The sequence below is a fragment of the Struthio camelus genome, chromosome 13 (assembly GCF_040807025.1).
Source record: "Struthio camelus isolate bStrCam1 chromosome 13, bStrCam1.hap1, whole genome shotgun sequence".
Lineage (NCBI taxonomy): Eukaryota > Metazoa > Chordata > Aves > Struthioniformes > Struthionidae > Struthio > Struthio camelus.
In genome coordinates this window covers 10,293,936-10,304,355 of record NC_090954.1, presented here as the reverse complement: position 1 = coordinate 10,304,355, position 10,420 = coordinate 10,293,936, and the positions used below count along the sequence as shown (strand labels likewise).

The window sequence follows — 10,420 nt, the reverse complement described above, 5'->3', positions numbered from 1 at the left end:
TGAGAAAGCGTGGCTAAGCCTGGAAACTGAAATGGGGGGGAGCAGCTCCCAGTGCCTGAGAGCCAGTCTGTGCCTCAGTTGCTTTCTGCAGAGCAGCCTCAAAACACTCCCAGCTGTAAAAATCTTTGGACTGGGTTTGTCTCTAATTATGTGTATGTTCAGCTTTGCTCGGGGCCTCTACAGGCTGCCAGAATATGCATAATATACTAACAGTAATAAAGGGGTGAGGCAGCCAGTATTTAACAGTAGCAATTAGTGAGGCGGACAATTCCTCCTTGGTTAAGCGGACAATATCTGTCCGGGATACTCATAGTGAAACAAATCAATAAGAGCATTGCACCAGGTTACATGTCTATTGCTGGTTTAATTTCAGAAACCTGGATGAAATAAGATGCCCTCCATAGTGCCCTGCTGCCTTTGTAGACGGAGTTGGTTTCTTTGTAAGTCAGAACAATGTATTTTCTCTTCCTTAATTCACTGTTAATACCTGCACCCTGGGATTGTTGCTGTGATATAATCGCACAATAGCTTAGGAAAAAAACAGCATGAGGCATACTATTAACATAAGGTATGAATGCTGGTTTTTTATTTAGCAGAGATTTCAGGATTCATCAGGAGCTTTCAAGGTGCAGGACAAGGTCTTCGGGCAGCATCTGCCACAGAAAACTTTGCAAGGGAGGGTTCCTCTTTCTGAGCTGAAGCCCTTCGAAGAGTTAACACTCTCGAAGATGTAGCAAGGCAAGAGTACGACGACTTCTTCTGAGGAGGAGGAAATAGGTACCTCAGAGATAGAACATCTGGGCTTTTAATGTTGGTCTGTCCCTCCAGTGAAGGGCATATCATAGAGGAACATTACCAAAACAGAAAACTTCTGAAAGCTATTACAGCCATTTGCTTTTATTGCTAACATTCAAAGACAAGATGAAGACTTAATTTGAAGGAAGAACAAATAGGCTGTAGGAAGTAGACTTTGTATGCTGGAAGAAAGCTCTTCAGCAAATTACTTTACTACTCTTACCTCTTTCTACCCGAAAGAAAGGAATCCCTGGTGAAATCTCCCCATAAAAATCATCAGCCCTTACTGGTAAGTAAACAGGTAAACACAAAATAAAAGAACTTCACTTCTCACAGCGAAGGGCAGATGGATTAGTTGGTTTAAGCTTAGCTGTTTAGTTAGTGAAAAGATTTATTTTCATACATACAGAAACGCATTGCAGAATAAACATTTATTGCCATATGTTACGCCGTCAGACCCGCAGTGTGGGATGTATTCCAGAGTGCAGAAAGAGCTGGGTATGACATAGTCACTGCAGTAGCCCTGTAGATAGATGCAATATCATGTTCACAAAAGATCTCTCAACTACTGATGGGTGATGTTAGGAGAGACCGGAGATCCACCTGGGCTTCCTCTGCTACTGGCCAGTAGCATATGCCTAGGAAGAGCCTAGGCACAGGGCAGGAGTACAGTGGTGTGTTGCTGGAGCGCCCTTCCAGCCTCTAGCAATGTAGAGCATGCGTAAATGTCATAAATGCTGCTGCAGTAACTGCGACAATAACGTGGGCACTCACTGAATCCTGCACTGCTTGTTGAAACTATCAGATGGAAATGAAAATTTCACCCCATAATATGTGTGGCAAATATTGCTCAAACAGCTGGAGGACTCAGAATCTTCAAATGCTCAATCACAATGCGATTAACAAACATTTCTATTGAAATTGCTTTCAGGACTGAAGTAATGGAGAATAACCAGAAAGAACTATCTCTTACCTTCATCTTCAGGGCAATGGTATCTGAAAAATAAAGAAAAAAAAATTGAAAAGTAGAAAAACAGTAGAAAGAAAAACTGTAGAAACTGACACAAATACAGGTCCTGGGTACTGGTGTAGTTAAAATCTGCAAATGTATGTCCTGAATTTACAACTTTCAATTCACTGTTAGCAAATACCTTCTTAGACAAAAATAACGCTACACAAAATTTTGTGTCATATTGCATGTTACAGCACTGACTCTGCACAGTGCACATCATGAGAATTACAGCCAAGATGCAAAAGGGTCCATAAAATGAAGGAAAAGAAGAGAAATATATTTTCTATGGCTCAGAGGATGAAGCAGGACATGTTCTCAGAGATAAACAGGTTAGTGAGAAGAACAGGGCCGTACAGCTGTTCAATATCCTGGGGCAGCTTCTTATATGCATTTCCACAGAAGTACTTAAATAACGGAAGTATTCTGTGAGAAGTAATGTTTATAAAGCTTCTACAACTGTTTAGGCTCTCAAATCACATCTCTCAGTTTGTGATGACTGCAAGAAAAGTTCAGTTCCTTTCAGTAAACTAATTTGTGTTTCTGCAACATTTCAGAGCTTAAATACTGGATGTCTGAGTCCCCTGGTTGTACCACATACATGTCACTTCTTTCATTATGCATAAACTAGCGTTGAGCATAGCGCTGTTCCCACAGTTGTTCTTACCCACTCAGTTTTGTTGCTAAAATATTACCCCATAAGTGATAGTCTCTGATGTCAAGTCTTTTCAACACCATCCTTCTAGGAGTAAATAAGTCCTTGTAGAATGAAACTCTTCCCAGTCTGACGATGTTTTTGTAGTTTTAAGACAGCCAGAAGTTACTCAAACACAGAGCAATAGGCGCTAGGCAGCGAAGTTACTCACCTGGGAGGCAGCAAAGGGCTAGAGCAAACAGCATCAACACACCTGCTGTCTTCATGGCGGCTGAAGTGTCTGCACACAGCCCTGGTTTAGCTCAATAAATGTGGTCCTAATACTCTCCTCAGATGGTGATCATGCATATATATGAGCACGCGCATGCGTGCGTGCATGTCTGTCTGTGTATTTGTATTTGGTTTATCCACCCTTATTCTGATATAACGTTCCAGATCTGTTGTCAGGGCGGTAATCTTGATGGTATTTACTGAGGTAAGCCATGTTCCAAGCCAGGAAGAATGCGTCTTCATCAACAAGAATCACAAGAAGTTTATGTTAAATACACCCTATGTGTCATTATTTCAAGTGAAATATGTGATCGATAGCTTCTGAAGAACCACAAAAAAGTCCCGCACGCAAAAGGCCAACTTTACGAATCTGAACAATGTATACTGCCAAATTTTCTCTATGTGCATGTGTCAGTGTTTATTTACAGTCAGTGCTTTTTCATGAGCAAGATGTTGCAGATCTGAAATGAATGGCTTCCAGAGTGGAACTTCTTTACTTTTAGTCCCATGCTTCATTCCAATAAGGCATCATTAAATTTTAGCAAAATCAGAAAAACAGCAGACTGGCAAAGCAAGCAACAGGGTGTCTCAAATGCTGAAGAGAGTCCTTGGACTGGGCTAGAGATGGAACAGCTTTTATGGGCATTTGCAGAGAATTTACAAACTGTTGATTTTCCCTAAAGAGCATTAGCATTATGGATTAGATTGCATTAGTAGCCTGATAGTTTGATGATCTCACAGTGACATGACTCGATAGCTTAGATCCCAGAAAAGTTGAATTCAACTTGGAAATCACTGCTTCATCCATCTACCAGTCTCAACATAAGCTACTCTGAGGCATCCTTTTCTTGGATTATTTCATTCCATGAAGAAAAAGCAAACTCCCCTCTCTCTTTAGCTCCCAAAAGGAATACATATGGAAGACATTACTTTTTAGAAGGGATATGTCTAATTTATTTATGTTTCTCTTATGTGGATCAAAAGACTCCACCAATTCAATACACCAGCAAAGGACAAAAGGAAAATAAATTTAATGGACAAGGAGCTAATGAAAGACTCAAAAACAGAAGGACATTTTGCCTTTGGATTGTGAAATAGCGCTCAAATAGTTCCTTGGCTGGCAAGTGATACTGTTATTAAGGATTAAAAGAGAAGACAAGGAGACAGGAAGCATCCCTAGGAGGGCACTTATCTGAAAATACTTGAGTGTTATTAATGGACAATTCCAAGATGAGAAAAGCCTAGAAACAAGTCACTTGGAAGACCCAGACAAACAGGCAGGGCATACTCACATGCCTGAAAAGTATGGGCCTTGTTGGCAGACTGCCTTGCAGAATGCTACACTCTTGGTGAGAACTGTACTCAGGAGGCCAGGGATCAGCTCTTGGTTCAGGCAACAGCACCGCCTCAACCGCTTTTGCTGATGACGCCTACACAGGGAAACAGCACCAGAAATACTTTAGCTATACCTCAGCTAGCATCATCAGTTCAGAGCAGTCTGTCATCCCCTTGTAATGTCAAATATCTGAAAGTGCTTGATTACTAATGTAGGCCAAGTATCGTTTAAGCATCTGTTTTTAATTTTCGCCTTTTATGACAGGGAGGGGAGCAAGATGTTGTTCTTGTTGTATACCGGAGCTATGAGCACATAACCTATTCACAGCCAGGCATCAACAAATCAGAAGAAAACATTGCATGAGACAGAGCACTAACCAAGACAAAAAATGTTGCTGATTTGAGTTTATTGAGAAAGAAAATCAAGGGTGAGCTGAGTCCCCCAGAGAGCAAGATGAACTGAGGCGAGATCTTCAGTTGGGGTCACCAGCGGGGATCTCGTGGAAATTCTCTCAGCACTGATATTCAGCATTTTCCAAAATGCCTTAAAGTGAGAGTGCCACTGCTCTCCCTGAAAGTGAGGGGAGGAAAAAATGGATTAGACACAGACTACTGCCTACTGTAATCTATCCTTTTGCTTGGCTCCTATAGAAGGCATTAGATAGGATCCTGCCCCAGAGCCGGAGGATCTCAGACTCAGAGAATCTCATTAGCCATTTCATTTCATTATTAAGAAATGAGTGCAATGATTTAACTCGTTCTTAAGACTGAAAATATTTTGGGAAACTATAACGAAACTTTAAATTTAATTTTCTTTGCAATAAGTGAGAAAACTCCATTAAGGCTAATGGTCTTCAGACCATTCACACTAACAAACCAGGCATAGCTCTTTGTGTGCTCAGATGAAAAAACTGAATGGTTGGCATGGTGCCTGGTATTCTCTTCTGCCTCAAATCCCTAGTCGACACTGGTCAGTAAGCAGGAAAACAGTAGCTGTGCAAACTTGCGCCTGTAGGAGGTAGCAAATAACACAAATGCAATCCATGTTTGTACATACACAACTGCATTGCAGAAGTTGCACTTATTGCTGTACGTTTTGCTGTCAGAGCCACACAGAGGCATATAGTCAAGCGGGCAGACAGGCTTTGGGTAGTCACTGCAGTCAACCTGCAAAAAAGAAGTCTGATGTGAAAGATACGAAGGAGTCGGTAGCAGATGGGCTCGAACCCCTGGCTACAGCTTCAATGATAAAGATAACAATCTGTTTCCTAAACAGAATAATTAACTTCCTCGCACAGTCTGACGTAAGCTGAGGTGTCAGTTTCTCCTACGCCAGAAAAATTTAATAAAATAAAAATAGAACATAATTTCCTGTTTAAAGAGATCTATACCATAATCTGACCACAGCATTTCTAAGCAGCAGCAGTTCACTCAGTGAATGTGCCGTGCTTGTGATCAGATTGCATCACGCTCCCAGCCTGTTCAGGAAATTAACTGGAAAAACCCTAGTGTCTAGAGAGGTGGAAGCATTGATAAATATGTAAGGGTCCAGTGTCTCTCCCATAGTCTTACAATGGGAAGATTAGCGTCTGTCTAGATGCTATGAGAGTGGGATTTTATTTCTTTGTGCAATGGGCACTACACTTACTGAGGGATATTGTAGTGCAAAAAATTTATATGGGTCCAGGAAGGGGCTAGACATTTTCATGGAAGACAAAGCCATCGAGGTTCACTGAGTACATAGAAAGCACATCTAGTTTAAGAAGTCCATCAGCCGAGAAGACCTGGAGGCTGGAAGACCATTTAGTAAGAGCTGTACACATTCACTCTGTTCCTACTCTCTCCTGTACAGTCCTTTCGACCACTGCTGAAGGTTGGGCTCTGCACGTAGCCACCATGGGCTTGGTGGACCATCAGCCTGACTTCAAAAGCCGTTCTCTGCACTTATTCTTAGTTCTGCCCTGATGGCTTTTTTTGCTCCTGATTTTTTACTGACACCTTCCTGTGCAATCACTCTCTTCTTTTTCTGATGTGAATAGTGTGGATAATGTGTATTATGTGTGGAGAAAGCAAAAATCTTTCCCTGTGTTGAAGCTATACTCCCATAGTCTGCTACTAGTCTGCAGGCTGCTACAGACACTGGCGCTCTTTCCACTGACATCAGCAGGGCTAACACCTGGTCCTTCATTACATAATTCACACTTACTGTAGCAAATTCTCTTCTGCATTCACCGTCGTACTTCTTGCCAACGCTGGTACCTTGCTCTCTGGAAAAGGAGAAGCAAGTGTTAGGGAACTCTTTGAGCAACCTGCTCTGTTAAACTCCATGTCCCAGCGATACTAACTGGCCTCAGGTGTAGCATACGGGATACAAGATACATGCAGCCTTAGGCTGTGTCTGCTCTGCTCTAGACACCAGCTCAGGCATCAGCCCCTGTCTCCCCAGCAAGATGGGCCACTGTGACTCACATCTAAACAGCTCAGGGCTAGCCCTCTCCATGAGAGGGGATCTTTGTTCACCTTCCTGGGTCTTCCTGGCACGCAGCTGGTACCCAATGGCGTTGAAGACATGCACTTGAAGGCAAATGCTTGGAGGCATTTTTGTTCAAAGTGCCAGATATAACGTGAGGTGGTGCCACAGCCTGCCAGAGCTCCGTTTTATAACGCATGATGAGAAGGACAAGAGAGGGGACAAGGTGTTGGGGGAAATAGGAGCTAGGTCATTTGACAATGTAGATGCACCTTAAGTTAGCTGCTGTTCTCTGCAAGGCAACATCGGCCACACAGACCCTTTTAACTTAGTTAAGAGAAGCATTCTCTCCTGCATTAAATTCCCACTCAGCCTTCTATTTCTCTTTTGAGATGAAAGGCACGGTTTTCCTTCTAAGCACAAAGGAAAACAGGGTCTACTTATCAGGCAAGGAGGAAGGTCAAAGTCCACCAGCCTTACAGAAAAGGCCTCAGTAGAAAATTCTGCTATTTAAAAGTGCAGCTGCCAGGAATCCAAAGCACTTGTTGCCTACTCATAAGGAGAGCTCTGCATACACAGTACTTACACATTGTGAGCGCACAGCAGGCATTCATTGCCGTAAGTGATTCCATCAGTACCGCAGACAGGGCTGAGGCTATCGGTGCAGAGCGGCACCTCTTTGCCTTCCTCATTTGTAGTGTTGGAATATTTACTGCAGTCGAGCTGTGGGAGGAACATACAACAAAACACTGGTGAAGGCTTATTTATAGGGAGCAAATATATCTGGCGGGTTTGTGCCTTTGGTCTTTTGAGGGTCCACCACAGTAGAAAAAAAATGCCTTTGTGTCACTAGGATGAAATTTTGCCATAAGAAGGCCAATACAAGATCCTGGCATCTCATACATCCTCTCATCTAGTGTTTGAATCGTCTCTTGGGAAAGTCGATAAGCAGCTTTGACCACTCAGAAGTTTGAGCTGACCCCTTGCCTTTCCCTTCATTTCACTTACAGGAGCAACTTTGCATTCTCCATCGTAGTCTTTGCTGACATTGGTTCCATATTCACTGGATAGGGAAAGACAAGCATTAGGAAGTTCAGAAAAGAGTTCTTACTGCATCCTAAGCGCTGAGAATGTCTCTCATATAATGGAAATCAGACTCATTTGAGTTTGTCTGCTCACAAGGAGAGTTCCCCTATCCAGTACGTACATGTTGTAGGCACACAGCAAGCATTCATTACTGTAAGTGACTCCATCGGAACCACAGATGGGGCTGAGGATTTTGGGGCAGAGTACCACCTCTTTGCCTTCCTCATTTGTAGTGTTCGGATATTTACTGCAGTCAACCTGTCAAAGGAATGTACAACTGGGCAGTGAAAATATTTTACATTTACATCTCTCATTTTATATGAGAGAAGGACCAGATAAAACCTTCCTGCACTGGGTTTTTCACTCTGTTGTTGCAAGAAGAAACTTGTGCAAGCGTGTTACTCTAGTAACGGGTGGATCCTTCCTGCAGAGATACCCTACATCCCAACGCAGTGGGTGAGGGGGATGACAGGGTTGCACCCACGCAGCCACCATCTGGCGTAAATCAGTGGCAGTCTCTTATACTCAGTAGATGTCATTTTTATAAAGACTGAGCTCTGGTCCCTCGTTCTTACCTTCATGTGGCATTTCCAGTGAGGTTCCACTATTACTCATTCATTTTCAAAGCATGGGTGGTTTTATCAGAAGAACAACTCTCATGAGTATCCACATGTGATGTGTGGAAGCTGGAGTGCTTTATTCAGTTTTATTTTTTCATCAGGTTTCTGATGCTACAGACTATGGCGATCAGTTTAGTGCTGGTCATATATGGCCAGCTTAGAGCTAAGATCAGGTTAGAGCTAGTCAGAAATGAATTCACCCAATAAGTTTATGCTATTACTACTACTACATTATTAACATACAGCATACATGTAGAGCTAATAGTATAATATACTATTTTATACTATAGCATTAACAGAAAGACAATATTCTTTTTTTAAAATCATCTGATTAAAATGACACCAATCTCATGTTTGGAGAAAAATAGTTAAGCATCTGCAGGCTTTAGATTTTTCATTCTTTTGATTATTGTGCATTTACTAACTGGCTATATCGGGCCAGATATCTGAAAAAAGTGAAAGAAAAATCTTCTGCTCACCTCAACCCCAAAGGCAGCATCTGGAAAAGAGAAAAAGGAGGCAGAAAATACGAAACAAAGCCAGTATGATCACTAAGACCTCAGTTACACTTGGGAATCTGGATGTAGCATTCCTACATGCTGTATCAAATTTTATGGCTTTTACCGAATGGTTTCCTGAATTAATAAATCAGGAGGAATTTTTTTTCTAAGTTGACAAATATAATAGTGTTTCTTACTGCTGATTGTGAAGAAATATGCTTTTAAATAGCTTTCTTCTTTTTTATTTTGAGATAGACTTATTAATTCAATAGAATAGCTTTCCCTTCCTTATCTTTTATACATTATTTTTGATCCTAAAGAATAGCTATTGCTTATCTGAAAAGGTATCCAAGTCAATATAGATAAATGCAAATAGTCACCAACAGGATAAACAAACATATACAGCACCTGTTGTCAAGAATATGCATTTCAAAAGAGCTGAATGTATTAAAAAAAAAAAAAAAGTCTTTCTTCAGATCTGAAAATGCAGAGAAAACAAACTCTGGCTTGTTTTCATGCCTTGTTGCTCCACTTGCAGTGAGAGCATTGCAGGTAAGTTGTCAGGCTTATGCACAGAACTTGCTTGTGCCATTACTATATATTCCATGAGTAGTTATTGGAGGTCTGATCACCTCATTATGGCCTTGTTTCAAGTACTTACCCATTTACCTTAACTGTACACAACATTAATTACAAGCACAGAACTCTACTTGTGGTTATTTGTATTTTTGACAGACAACAAGTTACAACAGTAATCTGCTTAAGACTGTCCAGAAATCTGATCCTATATTCTGTGCAACACCAACATAACCGAGACAGACCGGCTATCCTGTTTTTTTTTTTTTTTTTTAAAAAAAGATAGCCAGGTTGTCTCTCAGATACAAAGCCTCTACAGGGCTTTGAGAGTTACTCACCTGGGAAGCAGCAAAGCGTGAAAGAGAGTAGCACAAAAACAATTGCCATGGTCATGGTGGAAGTATTTCTTGAGTCTGCAGGCTACCTGCTAGTGCTCTGCTCATGAGATGGCCTCCACAAGGCAGACAGCGAATATATACAAATGCAGGTGTCTAAACTGTTCAACTGTAACATAAAACAACCAGCCGAATCTGTCACTGGTACAATGCAGCTGGTAATATTTATTGAGATCTTGACTTTCAGGTAATGGTCTGCCTCTACTAGGCAATTGATTTTGGCTGGACATTTGGTTAATAGCTTGAGACAAGTATCACTTGTTCTGTGGGCAAACAACTTTTTGACAAAGAAAATGTGTTAGTATTCTGGTGGAAATGTACGTAGTGCAAAATATTGAGGGGATTAAACGACAGATTTGTCATTCTTCTCTGCAGCATAAAATCTCCCAGTAGGATGCCCTCCTCCCAGGAGCAGTACAGGTATGAGGTACTACCCTGTTTGCAAATTAGCCTGAGAAGCTCTGATTTCCATTCTGCTTCCTGGCTATTTTCTGCATTCGCAGATATCCACCACTAGGCAAGGCATGAACATGGGTCAGGTGTGGCTTTGCCATCAGCGGAACTAGTTAAACATTGCCAGGTGACTCTGCTAGGCTGTATCTGGCCTGAGCAGCTATTGGTATTCAGTGCTGGTTTGATAAAAGAAAGGGTTTTTTGGCAGCTTCACTGCAGAGGTATAGAAAAGCTCAGCAGAAGACTTGAAAGCAGG

The 10,420-nt window shown here is 41.7% G+C and overlaps 2 protein-coding genes across 2 annotated transcripts; both read right to left on the bottom strand.

Moving 5' to 3' along the window:
* Positions 1-583: 583 nt before the first annotated feature.
* LOC138069178 (ovomucoid-like) lies at positions 584-2,764 on the bottom strand. Its single transcript, XM_068960086.1, has 4 exons — positions 2,671-2,764; positions 1,769-1,791; positions 1,203-1,318; positions 584-759 (listed from the first exon to the last, which is right to left on the bottom strand). The coding sequence occupies exons 1-4, from the start codon at positions 2,723-2,725 to the stop codon at positions 714-716; spliced, it is 240 nt and encodes a 79-aa protein (XP_068816187.1). The 5' UTR covers positions 2,726-2,764; the 3' UTR covers positions 584-713.
* Positions 2,765-4,550: 1,786 nt separating this feature from the next.
* On the bottom strand, positions 4,551-9,724 carry LOC104151086 (ovomucoid). Its single transcript, XM_009685677.2, has 8 exons — positions 9,655-9,724; positions 8,720-8,739; positions 7,742-7,878; positions 7,543-7,597; positions 7,121-7,257; positions 6,271-6,331; positions 5,122-5,231; positions 4,551-4,635 (listed from the first exon to the last, which is right to left on the bottom strand). The coding sequence occupies exons 1-8, from the start codon at positions 9,707-9,709 to the stop codon at positions 4,590-4,592; spliced, it is 621 nt and encodes a 206-aa protein (XP_009683972.1). The 5' UTR covers positions 9,710-9,724; the 3' UTR covers positions 4,551-4,589.
* Positions 9,725-10,420: the final 696 nt, after the last annotated feature.